The sequence below is a fragment of the Caretta caretta genome, chromosome 22 (genome assembly GCF_965140235.1).
Source record: "Caretta caretta isolate rCarCar2 chromosome 22, rCarCar1.hap1, whole genome shotgun sequence".
In the NCBI taxonomy this organism is placed as follows: Eukaryota; Metazoa; Chordata; order Testudines; family Cheloniidae; genus Caretta; species Caretta caretta.
Window position 1 is genome coordinate 7,339,067 of NC_134227.1, and position 14,170 is coordinate 7,353,236.

The 14,170-nt window shown below is 43.6% G+C and overlaps 1 protein-coding gene across 2 annotated transcripts in view; it reads right to left on the bottom strand.

Moving 5' to 3' along the window:
* Positions 1 to 315: 315 nt before the first annotated feature.
* Positions 316 to 14,170, bottom strand: part of CDON (cell adhesion associated, oncogene regulated) — a 99,080-nt gene continuing 85,225 nt past the window's right edge. For both annotated transcript variants that reach the window (XM_048827653.2, XM_048827654.2), the window contains exons 19-20: positions 6,751 to 7,004; positions 316 to 4,523 (exon numbers count right to left, since the gene is read on the bottom strand). In XM_048827653.2, coding sequence (XP_048683610.2) covers positions 4,357 to 4,523; positions 6,751 to 7,004 — 421 coding nt within the window. In that variant the 3' untranslated portion in view covers positions 316 to 4,356. The remainder of the gene's footprint in view (positions 4,524 to 6,750; positions 7,005 to 14,170) is intronic.

Here is a 14,170-nt window from a genome sequence, read left to right on the forward strand (position 1 = left end):
GCCACCTCACTGTTTACCCCTTTTTCCAGATCATTTATGTCTAAGCCATATCAGCGATCCACTCTCTTTTTTAAAAAGGCCATTGGCTTCTTCTAGTCCTTGCCTACGACTTAAAATATTGTTGGCAATTCACAGTTCTTTAGGGTAGGGTAAATTTGGTGAAGCACAATTAAATATGAAAGTAGTAAATAATTTGGCCTATATTAAGTAGTGATATAGCTAGTCTGACCTTTTCTCTAGTATCAGTAGCTTTCGGCTAACGAGAATTCACACCACTTGTCGATTCAAGAGCAGACATAATCTAATAAGCATCACTCAAAGCAGCAGCATTCTCTTTAATATTAATCAAACCACCAAAAAAATTCTGCCAAAAACTACATCATTTAAAAATATGTACAATTTCAAAAGAATATTACAACTCTTTTTTTTTTTTTTTTTTTAGGAAAATATAGTATATTTTTCTATATGATACAAAAACCATGCATCTTTAAGTCATTGCTTTCAAAGACCACACAGGTGAAATACAGAAAAACATTTCCCTTGGGCAGTACGACAGCGGAATGACACTCTCAGATACCGGGAGGATCAGGGAGGGTTGGTTTGTTTGTTTTATATCATAGACCCATATTGAGACACACCATTACGTAACTAGAGCACGTACCAAGAGGAAAGGTTTGAAACACGATTTTTAAATGGATTGTTTCTGAGAGATCAAGATTTGGCTAGTAAAACCAGGAAGCTTCAGAGGGCCTCAGTGTTTAAAAAACAGGGTAAAAAAGGGAAATGCACATAGGTCTGATGTCAGTGAACCTTCTTAAAAACAAACAAACCCACCCCTAGGTTATGTAGTGCCCACAGAAGCAAAGAACTTAACACTGGCTAGAGTCAAGCATAACATAGGCAGTTAATATAAAAGTTTCCTCATCACAGCTCTGCCAATGCATCTCATCCCCCTGGTGCCAAAACCCTTGCCAATGAACCCAGGATTCTAGAGTTTGTCTACTTCCCACATCCCCCTAAGCCCCTGTGCCCTCTAGATTTCAAAGGAAAACAACATTAAAAGCACAAAACCAAGCCAGCTTTAAAGAACAAGGCAGGTTTTCAGAGGGGAAAGGCCTTCCAGCATTTCCTGGGGAGCTGATACTAGCTGAAGTCTAAGGATGAGACTGGACTGATGTGCATGAGCTGGGAATCACAGCATCTATGCAGGATTTGTGTAGAGTTTTATAATTATGCACCTATAGTTGGGAGAACACATGACCCCTAAAAAGAAAGGCAAACATATATATATTTTTATAAATAAAATACAATAAAAGAAAAACACTTAAAACAGTGTTAATCATTATAAATAAAGCAGTCCATGATGAGACTCTGCTAACATGGCAGATTACAACAAACTCTTCCTTGAGTAGAAACCCCACCTGCAAAATCTGACTCTTTCAAAGCAGTTTATGTCCCAAGGACTCATACGAACCTGCCTTGGTTTCCTGCTCCAAACTACCAAACTCTTACAGCAGAGTTTCCTGGATCTCTCTGTCAAAGCATTTAATATGCTAGTTCTCCTAACAGGCAACTTTCGTAACCTCACGAGATCGGCCATTGCACTCAATAGATCACACTACGACAGGAGTCTGCCTTCCTCGGACGCTAATTAGGTCTCACAAACATGCAGACTAATCCATTAGCACACGCTGTACACCTGGACATCAGGAATAGAGAACTCGTGTCCACATCTGGTGCAGCCCCCTCTCCCATCCACCGAGCAAAAGCAGCATCAACTAGTTTCCCACTGCAATAAACTCTTGCATAGTGACCTAGATCAATCCCAGGAAGTTCTCATTTAAGGGCTAAATTTACAAAATATATAATATACATCCTATATTATATATAACATTTTCACACACTGTATACACGCAGGCCGCATTTGACATTTGTTGCAATAGTTAGAAAAGTACAGAGTCAGTCTTTATGATACACACATCTTACTCAGTGTGGTACCACAGGACCTCCGAGTTACAAACACCTCAGGAAGGGAGGTTGTTCGTAACTCTGAACAAAACGTTCTGGTTGTTTTCAAAAGTTTACAGCTGAACATTGACTTAATGCAGCTTTGAAGCTTTAGTAGGCGGAAGAAAAATGCTGCTTTCCCCTTACTGTCTTTCAGGAGAGTATGTTTAATGCAGTACGGTGCGGTATTCGCTTTTTGGGGTCCCTGCTGCTGCTTGATTACGTACTTCCGGTTCCAAATAAGGGGTGTGGTTGACCGGTCAGTTCGTAACTCGGGTGTTTGTAACTCTGAGATGCTACTGTACAGTGCACCTGTAGCCACCTCCTGGTTTCTCCTGCAAGGGGTTTGTGATTCAAATAGGGCAGCTTTGCCTCTCTCCCGCCCCTCGGGGTGTTTCTCGCTCTAGCTAGGGAAACATTCATCCCATTAAAAGGAGACTGCACACACCTTGCCTGAGGGTGGCAGTAACAGCGAGTTATGTGCCTCATTCCTTGGCTTACAGGCTCTGATTTTTGGATAGGGTGTTTTACAAGGGAAAGTTTGTTTTATTTAATCTGATTAAATTTGGAAAAAAAGAGCAGTTAACATTGCAACACCTACGTCACACTCCAGCTGCTACGTCTGAGATACAGGCCGATTTCTTCGTACCCAGCCATTGTCTGAGCTGTGGTTTGTTGGACACCGTCTACGACAGCACCAGGCTCAATTTTCTAAAGCAACACCTCCGTGCTCTTATTTAACAGGCGAAGAGAGCCTTATTACACGAATGATACGTTTTCCCTTTTTCTCAAACCATGGAGTTAAAATACCATTCAGGCCCTGGGAGATCCATGGCAAAGGACTGAACTTTGCCTTTGTAAGCGCAGCAAGCAAGCCGGGCTAAAGTATCACAAAACGTTCGTTATACTTTAGTTTGAATCATTTGTGATAACGGTGCATCTTGGACGATGATATTTTAGGAATGTGACTTCTGCCAACCAGGGTTACGTTTAGAGAAGTGCAACTACTGGCACTGCTGAATATTAGCTTGTGGGGGGATTAGAAAAGTACCAAGCACTGGAGGTCCCGCTGTAAATTGAACAGGTCCAATCTGAGGCAATTAAGCTGGAAATTAAGCTAGTGGAATTAGTGGCAAGTATGTACTAATGTGCTGTAGAAACTGAAGCAGTTGGACATTTCAGAGTGAGTTCACTTTGCCCTGCCGGCATTTACTCTTGGTATATCAATCCCACCTGCTCTGAAGGAAAGGTGCGCATGCATGAGCAGGTTTAAGATGTAAACTGAGAAAATTCAACCCGACTTACCTGCAGCGAAATTTAAAACATGCACAAGAATGAAAAACAATCAGCTAGTAAGAGACAGTTACATACTCACTGCCAATAACTCTTCTGAATGTAGCAGCCTTTTTTGGTTGAGAGCCTTTAACAATAACGAATATGTTCAGAGCAATCACTATGTGCTAACGAGCTTGGATAAACAATGCTCAGACTCTAGGCTGTTCACAAATTATTCATGTAGATTATTCCTTATGTATATTATATAGCTGATCCCACAAGTTATATGGAATACTTTCTGTTCCCTATTTAGATGACTAATACTTTTAAAAACAACAAATAGTGACCTTCCAGTAAGAATGTTCAGATAAATCATTCCTGCTAGAAGGCATGACAGTTTTGGGAATTATGAAATTCTCTGAACACTAGGGATTTTCCAATACTTGGAGATAACTCAAAATATGATAAGTAGTATCCAGCTGAATGCTGGGCTCAGGTTCCCAAATCAGATGTAGACCTATTCGACCAGCTGGATCATTCGTATAAACAGATTGGCTGGGGTCCATTATCAAATCTCTTTCCATTAAGAGAGCCTGAAACAGCAGCATTTGAGCATAGTCAGAGAAATTAGCTGTAAAAATATTGCAACAAATGCCAGTGACACGGCAGCTCTATAGGGTGGCTATAATCTGCTATGAACTTCAGAACCACTCGGGTCGGATCCACTCTAATAAGTCTGCATACTAAACATTTATGCTCCTCTGCAGAAGTGCTTCTCATGCTGGCAATATCCATGGAAAACACACTATATATTTCCCATCGTTGTTCTTTATATTATTACAAAACTTTATACATAACCAGGCTAATTCCACAGGGTGTGGAAAAAACAAAGGAATTTCTCAAGGCATAAATAATATAAAAAGGCAACCATTTTAAACAAGATACATTCATGACACTACTACAAAAAAATAAATAGTGACTCTCTCTGTTAGAATTAACACCCCTCTGTCAGTCCTTGTCAGTGACTCTGCTGTGCAGTTACTGGCTTTAAGTGGGAAAATGGCTGCTGCTTCTTCAGCTTTCCTGCATCTGGAGTGGCCGAAGGTCCCCGGAGCTGTTTAAAGTGACACCAGGCGAATTCCATCCTGATTTTTCATTACAGTCCTTTGAAACAGGCTGCAGAATAAGAGGACTCCAGCTCAAAATATGATCTGATGTTTCTGAATGTGCACAGATGTCACCTGCAAACCAAGAGCAGTTTATATTAGCATGAAATCTCTCCTCGCCCCTTCACTATTTCAGCATACTTGCCCCACCAGTCTCCAAATGCAGACTCGTGAACTGGGGAAACCTTTGCTTTCCACTAATAGTGAAAATTAGTTTGGACGCTGTACAGTGTTAAACCCTAGCAGGAATTGCTAATTTCCTAGGGCATTTCTCATGATACATTTCCCTGTTCTCTTGGCCTTTTAATAATGTACTTCCAGTTATCACTAGATTTAGTGATCAGATTGTGGATAGCGGCTTTGCTTCCTTGGGAGATTATGGGGAAAGCCCTAGTTTCAAACGGCAAGCTGCCTCACTGATCTAATTAAAACATACAAATACATTATGACCCTAAGAACCTCTCAATGCCAAATGGTTCACAGTTGTGTAACAGGAACTCATAAGAGGCCTGACAAACTCATCACTCCTAGCACACCATTTTTATGATATTTATCCATAAATGAGGTCGTGAGGTTTCTAAGAAAAATATTATGTCATACTGATCCTCATAATCGTTACCTGATGTACGCATGGATATTTAAGGAGCTGTGTACATGTACTGAAAATATAGGTTTTAAAGTCTGTCACCAACCAAAGAGAAAAAAAAGTTTCTTCCAGACAGGGAGTAAGATGTGTATCTCTCTGTCAAATGTAAATTAAGTAGTGTTAGGCAACACAATGAAAGATCCATTTGCATACAGGATCAACAGGAAAAGAACAGAGGAAAAAAACCAAGTAATAGGGGCGGGGAGGGGGGAGATTCTGCTGTCTCTAAGGTCAGTGACCAATAGGGATGTAAGTAGAAGGCAAGGAGACTCCCCTTTATCCTACACCTGAGGAAGTAAAGGGACAGCGTGTTTACATTCATGCAAATGGAATCTCAACCAGGCTTGGCCGAAACACTGCGAAAGACATCTGGGGTCAGACAAACGTTCTTAGACAGAAGGTTAGACTGCTAACCCGCTTTCTAGAGATTAAACTTATCAGTGGTGCGGGAACACTTTGAATAATGGGGGTGCTGAAAGCCAGCCCCCTTACCTCTGTCCGCTCCTCCTCCCCTGCCCCCAGAGCCAGTAGGCCGGGACCTGGGGATCCAGCAGGCAGGCAGCAGAGCCCCAGCTAAAACCTTGGGGTGCTGCAGCATCCCTCCTCCCCCCTAGGTGCCGCACCTGTGCGTGTTATGATTTTGTTTTATATATAACCCTTCTATTACCATTATCCTTACTCACTGTCTCTTACATCTTAATCTTTGATAATAAAGTTATGATTGTTTTCACTATAAATATATCTCAGTGCTTTGATGTTACATATGAGCTGATCCTGACTTGAATCATACAAGCTGGTGCATATACCATTCCCATGGGGATAGCTAACCTGATAATTCTGTGAGCATTCAGTGTCTAAGGTACTGAACACTACAGGAGAATGCTTCAAAGGGACTTGGGGACTGGGGTGCACTTACTGTTAACCTGCACAAAAAAGGAAGGGCTGCCATAGCCCAGTGGAGATTGTTTCATAGAAGAAGAAAAGGCAAAATGATGGGGTGGGAAGGAACTGCCAGGACCCTTGATCCCGTGTCTTTACCCCCTCTAAACACCATGTTGATCCGACCTGTCTTTTCAGCTGGGAAGCTCAAAATCTCTCTCTCTTTGGGGCCAGCCAGGAGCTATAAAGGAATGTGTGATGCTTTCAGCTCTTGCCGCCCAAAAGAACAAGACAGTTTATTCCTAAATTCCAGTTTCCCCATTTGGTGCATCCCCTAGCTAACTCTGAATTAACTCCACTTCCTGCAGGTACCTGGGCTTTCCCTAGAGGTCTCATATACGTAATTACCCAGTCTGATTCTTCTTAGAATATGAGATCTGATAAGAGCAACGCCTAAGGTGGTACTGGCCAAGATTATTAAAAAAAATAGCATTCAAAATAAATCAGTCATCACATCATCTGGAGTAGGTGTACTGGGGGGGGGTTCCATTTAGAACACTCATTATTTAGGGCATGCATCTGGAAGGCATTTTAATATCTTCACTTCCATTGTCTTCAGGGGGAGCTGCAAGCTGATCAACACCTTGCAGACTCTGGCTTTCCATTTCCGAGACTAATTGCTAGTTTCTGTGTAGTCAGATTAAGCACCCTACAGCTGTTGTATAATAAGCACGCAGTTTGGAAGCCAAGATTTATTCTCCCCCAATTTTGGCATACCTTCTGGGTAATCTATGTTAATCTGGTTCATATTTTCCTGACAGCAAGAATGCTGAGTAGACGGCTGCTCCACTTTCTCCTTGCTGTCTTCCTCCATCTCGATGCTGCGTTCCAGGACCGTGGAGGCTAAACACATGGCTACCGTCACATGATTCAGCGGTTTCATCTCTAAACTGTCCTGCTGATAAGGTGCCACTAGGGGCACAACAGGTAGCGTGCTGCTGCTAAAAGTGCCGTTGGTTTTGGTGAAACACCTGTGAATTTAAACCAAAATGAAGAATCACTCACGGAGTCCTGATCTCTCCAGATTCTTTGTTCTAGCAACTACAAGGGATTGAAGAAGTTTTTGAATACTTCATCAAGTAAATCTCAATTACTGAATACAGTAAATATAGTAGAGCTGGTGGATTAAATTACAATTATTCTGTCAGATAAATTCAGACTTTTTGGGGGAAAATATACTCACAATTAAATATTTGCTTGCCCAGCTCACCAGATGGCTGAAAAACGTTCAGAGAATTATTTATTTAGCATTTTTTCCATCTATTGTCAATTAAGTGACTTGCGAACACATTCCTTCATTTGGTCAGCTTTGTAATGCAGATTGTAAAAGCCACGACACAGAGTTTAAGTTACGAAGCCAACGAACCAATCGAGCAGCTCATGTTAAAAATAGGCTTTGCTAAGCTAGTTAATGTGAACAGAGGAACTACATACAACCCACTGCAGCACTCTAAGTGTAAAAACTTACTATTTTTTGTATACATTGAAAAGTTACTATATCAAAGACACTCATTCTGGACTCTGAAACTGAAGGCAAGCTGGGAAATCAATCTTGACAGCTGAGCTACTTAACCTTTAAACAGAAAGAAGTTGATAGCAAAAGCCCTTTATAGATATATGCCTAGCATTATCTCATCCTAAATAGTGAAAATGCCAAGTATATTGTAGTTCCTCAAGTCCTGGGCACAGCAGTGCTAGCAGCTTCATTTGTAACAGCCACGTTAAATGGGAAAGCCCAGGAGAGACCACTCCAGTATGACTCCATAGGTACCAGGAATATTTACACAGCTCAAACTTTCATATTTAGAACAGTCAGATGAATTGGAATTCTCTGAAACAAGCTGTATGAGCTGCAAGAAGAGTGCAGCCTTTGTTCCGAAATCTAGCATGGAGAGTGACATACAGCAAATCTACCACATTGCAGAAAAATTACAACAATTATTTCACCAGAACCTCACTACCTGTCATTCACTTTCACCACACTCTGGCAGTCAACAGAAACTTACTAATTCTGCAGGATTCACTTATTAAGGACACAAACCCTGGATTGCGACACCACAACTCATCAACAAGCAGCAGGAGCAGGCTGATTACAAAGAAGAGCATATCTGTTTACACACAATTACCTTGGCCATAGCAACGTTTGGAAGTGCTCATGAGAGTCAGACAGGGTTCTCAAATATTACACAGATTATCCAGTGATATGCCAAATGGATACAGCTCAGAACAATTTCTACTGCCAAATCTAAATGCACAACCCTTCCTGCTATATGCACCATGCACAGAACTATCCCATCTCATTTTAGTTCCTTGTATAGCACCAGTCACCATGCTGATCACACAGCGCCATTCTGAGCTGGCACCAGTCAATAAACACAGTTCCAACAGGATCTGAAACACGTTTATCAGATTTATAGCACAATGTATTTAACATGATAAAATATCCTTTTGCTGATGGAAAGAAATCAATCCGGAAAAAAGTTAGAGTACTTATTTCTAAACACGAGAGCATATTTATGCCACCAAAATAAACCACTCATACATATTTGAAAGACCTAGCACATATATGCAAGTGGAAGAGTGCGTTTCGCAATGCTGGACTACCAAATCACATCTGAGCTCAATAAGGAATTGCTGCGATGGTAACGCTTTACAAACGAGTGTATGAAATACAATTTGGAGAACCACTAGGCTGTGCTGTGTGAAACCGCGCTCATTCAGTTGCTGTGTTACTTATTTGGTAGCGAAAAAGAAAAAAGAAAAAAAGCTTAGTTTGAGTGCCTCAGACCGAAATCATTTATTTCCACTTGTGTTAAATTAAAAATATAAATAAACTAAGGGCTTAGTGTATTCTGCCACACACAAATCTGAACGGTTTGTGTGAGAACTTACTACACGTCACTGTGCTCAAAATAACAGAAGAGGCCCATTTTACCACCTGCAAAGCAGGAAAATTACTCAAGGTTTATTCAGGCCGCATTCTAACGAGTGAAGTATTCTTTATGTCCCTCTATGAGGACAAGCTTTTCTGGGTATGCAGAGTCACCATCGTGTAGTGCATTGTATAGGAGAGTGCCATTGGGAGAAGTCAGTATGTTATTTGAAGTCAGAACTGTCTTATTACCAAGTTTCTTTTGGCACTGGGAAATGCAAGATGTTCTCACCCTTTTTCCTTAAATGCCTGTGTCAGCCTGGACAGCTTGCCTGTGAGAACTGGCTACAGGTTTGTGTGTTATTTGGCATTCCATAAACTGCTGAACTTTCAGTATTCAGAGCCGATTGTGTGCATTAGGAAGTTCAATGCCTATTTTGAGACATCTGCATCTCGTTAACAGAACCCATGCTGTTCTAGTTTTTCAAGAGCATGCAATTCAGAAGAGTTAAATGGGTCGGTCACTCCAGCATTTGATTGTTAGACTGCAAGGGAAGATGGAAGACTATTACATAGCTATTTTGGGAGACACTGACAATGACAGCATATCTGCATTCAGAAGCCCCCCCACTGACAGGTAACTAATCCTTTAGCATGAAAGTTAACAGAATTCACCTTCTATTTAAAGGGAAGAAAATATATTCAAATTCATAGTTTCTATGTGAAGAGCTTCTATGCAAGGTAACTGCTAAAGTTGCTCCTATTTAGTTCCCCCAAAGTATTTCGATCAGGTCATTCTGATTAGCACAAAGATCATATTTAAAGGGATTCTATCTAAAACAATTCAGAGATTGAGACTGAGGTTCTAGGGGACTGTAATTCTGGTTTTAAACATGGTCACCTTATGTACAAAACCTCAGAACCATAAACTCGTAGGACTAGAAGGGACCTTGAGAGGGCATCTAGTCCTGTCCCCTGCACTCATGGCAGGACTAAGCATTATCTAGACCAGTGGTCCCCAACCTTTCTGTAGGAATAGCATACTGCCGTGGTGGGTGCCGGACACCCTGCCGCTGAAATGCCGCCGACGAGCGCGGCCGCCTTAGAACCGGACGCCGAAATGCCAAGCATCACCGCCAAAATGGCAACGCTTCTCGGTGGCATTTTGGCGGGTGGTTCTAAGGCGGCCATGCTCCTTGGCAGCATTTCGGCGGCAGGGTGTCTTGTGGGTGCACAAAAATGCCCCAGCGGGCACCATGGCACCCACGGGCACCGCATTGGGGACCACTGATCTAGACCATCCCTGACAGGTGTTTATCTAACCTGCTCTTAAAAATCTCCAATGATGGAAATTCCACCACCTCCCTGGGCAATTTTTTATTCCAGTGCTTACTCGGGTCTCTCACATGAAACCAAAGCGAAGACCAGACTTGCTGGAAAAAAACCAGAATCAAGATAATTAATCTTCCAGGGCCCAAAAACCAAGGAATGTAGCAGTCATGGGGAGATGAAATGGACAATTCGGAGCAGGTCAAAACATGGACTTTGGAGTAAGAATCTATCTGTCCTCATAGGTATCCCTGGAAGTGGAGTGAAGCAGCCCCATGGGATGAACTCCCCTCCCAAACGTTCCTATGACAATAGCAACACGAAGTGCCAGGGCACGGCAACTTCCATTTTCTGTCCATCACCTCACATTAAAACAGTCTCCAAATACTTAAAGAAATACCACAAAAGCCACTGCAGAACTCAAATGCAACACATCTGGTCTTCAAACAAATCCATTCATTAGTTGACATTTCTTTCCACAGAGGTTTTGACTAGAATCCCTTTTTTTTAAAAATAAACAATTCCTTTAGTGAAACCCATTTTAAATGTTTGTTTTTGCATGTTTAGGGGCTCTTCTTTTGAAACACGTGTTCAACATCATTCCTGGTATAATGGCATTGGCTGGAGTGGAGTTTTAGTAAATTAATTTGGCTCATTAAATTTTAATCCAATGGTCCATACTAAAACTCTGATTAAAACTAGTTATTACACCTCCAACACAGAGCACATATGAATGATAGTATAAAATCTGTCCAGTGGAAAATGCATTTCAAATCAAATCTCAATGCTAAAAAGCCAAAACCAACCCATGACCTGATTTATAGACCCGACTTCTTACTAACTTACATTACAAATTGGCTGAATACTGCTTTGCTGGTCCATTTAGAGTTTATGTGCTGCTAATGAATCTGACCACAAAATACAAATATTGCCCTGGTGTGGGACACAAAGAAGGGTTAGAGAGAAGCAGCCCTACCTGGGTTGAACCTGCAGACAAAATATCTTGCCTACATGTGCTTGCTGTATATAATAGAAATATAGAACATTAAAAAAAAAAGTGTGCCCGTTTTAAAAGTACCAGAGAGCCTTTTACTGGGAAAACTGACACAAATTGCAGTCTCATTGGCCTTGTCCACACTAGAAAAATGAGTATTCACAGTTCAACTATCAGCAGTGGTTCGACTGCAGCAGTCGTAGCAGCAGTGTAAGCATCAGTGTAGACAGAAATGTAGGTGTTTTCACCACTGTACCATGAAAGCCTGCTTAGAGAGGGCCATTGCTGGAAATACTGGTACTGATACAGACGTACCACAAGCAACACACTTTGGCACTGATCAAAAAAACAAGCAGAAACTGAACAGCCATTTAGTTAAGTACACAGAAACCCACCAGATAGGAGTACTGTATAAGTAGGGGCATAGCGAGCAGATCGAGGGACGTGATCGTTCCCCTCTATTCGACATTGGTGAGGCCTCATCTGGAGTACTGTGTCCAGTTTTGGGCCCCACACTTCAAGAAGGATGTGGATAAATTGGAGAGAGTCCAGCGAAGGGCAACAAAAATGATTAGGGGTCTGGAACACATGAGTTATGAGGAGAGGCTGAGGGAGCTGGGATTGTTTAGCCTGCAGAAGAGAAGAATGAGGGGGGATTTGATAGCTGCTTTCAACTACCTGAAAGGGGGTTCCAAAGAGGATGGCTCTAGACTGTTCTCAATGGTAGCAGATGACAGAACGAGGAGTAATGGTCTCAAGCTGCAGTGGGGGAGGTTTAGATTGGATATTAGGAAAAACTTTTTCACTAAGAGGGTGGTGAAACACTGGAATGCGTTACCTAGGGAGGTGGTAGAATCTCCTTCCTTAGAGGTTTTTAAGGTCAGGCTTGACAAAGCCCTGGCTGGGATGATTTAACTGGGAATTGGTCCTGCTTCGAGCAGGGGGTTGGACTAGATGACCTTCTGGGGTCCCTTCCAACCCTTATATTCTATGATTCTATACTCGAAGGCACGTGCATCAGATTCTTTAGTGAAGGAGAAATGCAAATGGACTATAATCCTTACTATAGCATGAAGAATTATGCTTATCTACAGGTGAACAGTGCAGAACAGAGGTCAAATCTGATCCAAGACACAAATTTCAAATCTCACTATTAGTGTGGCTAAGAACCAGTGATGAGCTGCCAAAATCTTAACAACCGGTTCCCTATAAAAAGTTCTGATTTAAGGGGTGTGCCCCAGTATGTATTTTTGGTACCAACAGGGTTACCATACGTCTGTATTTTCCCGGACGGCGATTTAAGAACCAAAAAGCCTGACCTGTCCGGGAAAACACAGATGTGTGGTAACCCTGCCGAAAGTTCTTTTTTAAAAAGATGAGCCTGAGCTAGAAATGAGCTCCGTTTCACATGTGTGGGGCCCTGCCACGCCCTGGGGGTGTGCTAGGGGGACCAGATGTCCTGATTTTATTAGGGACAGTCCTGATTTTGGAGTCTTTTTCTTATATAGGCTCCTATTACCTCCCACCCCATCCTGATTTTTCACACTTGCTGTCTGGTCACCCTAGGGTGTGCACATGTGTGGGTCCCAGCTGCTCCCTGCCCCCCTCATTGAAGCAGGTGTGCAGGGTTACTGCCCTGGGAACTGCAGGGCACCAGTAAACGTGGGGCCAGCTGCAGACAGGAGTCTGGGGCAGGGCTAGCTGGAGGCAGGGGTTGCAGGGCTGGCTGCGGGCAGGGCAGGGCGTGTGGAGCTGGCTGGAGACAGGAGGGTGTGGGGCTGGCTTGGAGGTAGGTGCTGGCTACAGGCAGGGCAGGGCGGTGCAGGGCTGGCTGGAGACAGGGCTGGCTGCGGGCAGGGCAGCCGGTGCGGCAGAGGCTGGCGACGGGCTGGCTGTGGGCAGGGCAGGGGATGCGTGTGGCAGGGGTTGGCTGGAGGCAGGGCAGGGGGTGTGGGGGTGACTGGAGGCAGGGCAGGGGGTGTGGCAGGGGGTGCAGGGGTGGCTGGAGGCAAGGCAGGGGGTGCACAGGGGCTGGCTGCAGGCAGGGCAGGGGGTGCGGGGGTGGCTGGAGACAGGGGCTGCTGCGGGCAGGGTGGTGGGTGCTCATGGGGAGAGCAGCAGGACGCAGCCCAGGCCCAGCAGAGCGGCCGGGGACCCCCCAGGCAGCAGCGGGAGCCCCAGGGCCAGGGGAGGAGCAGCAGCAGCCCCAGGGCTCGTGCCCAGGGCGAGGCGGCAGCCCACGTGGCTCCCGCAGCACAGCGCCCCCGGCGGCCGGAGGAGGAATTACATCACTTCCCGGCCAGAGCCCATCAAAGGCTCAGCGCCCCCTGCAGGGAAGCGGGTTAACAACCGGTTCTAAAACGGCTTCAAAATGTAACAACCGGTTGGTGCGAACCGGCTCCAGCTCACCACTGCTAAGAACCATTCCATATTAGCTGCCTGCCATTAAATATGCTAAATTGTTTTCAACCTGTGGTTCATGGACCTGTGGGGGTCCACAGACTGTTTAAGATTTCCAAAGGGGTCCACACCTCCATTTGAAATTTTTTAGGGGCCTGCAAATCAAAAAAGGTTGAAAACCACTGTGCTAAATAATGAAAAACCATTCATTTATATTTGGTTTGAATTTAAATGCAGAATTTAAACTCATAAGATCTAGAGATGTAAATATCACTTAAAAATACAATTGCAATAGTTTAAATGGGTATCAGTTAACCGTTTAATATTTTACATCCCTAGTTGGTACCCCATCAGAACTCCCTCCTGTGCACTGTCATGGCGACGGGAGGTGGGGTGGGGGGAAGGGAAGGGAAGGGAGAGACTATCATGTGATCCAGGAGGGTTATGGCAGCAGGGAGAACCTGTCATGGTGACACCAGTCTCCCCATCACGTGACCCAGTCTCCCTTGGTATATCAGGGGACTTTGACTAATTCCGCTCAT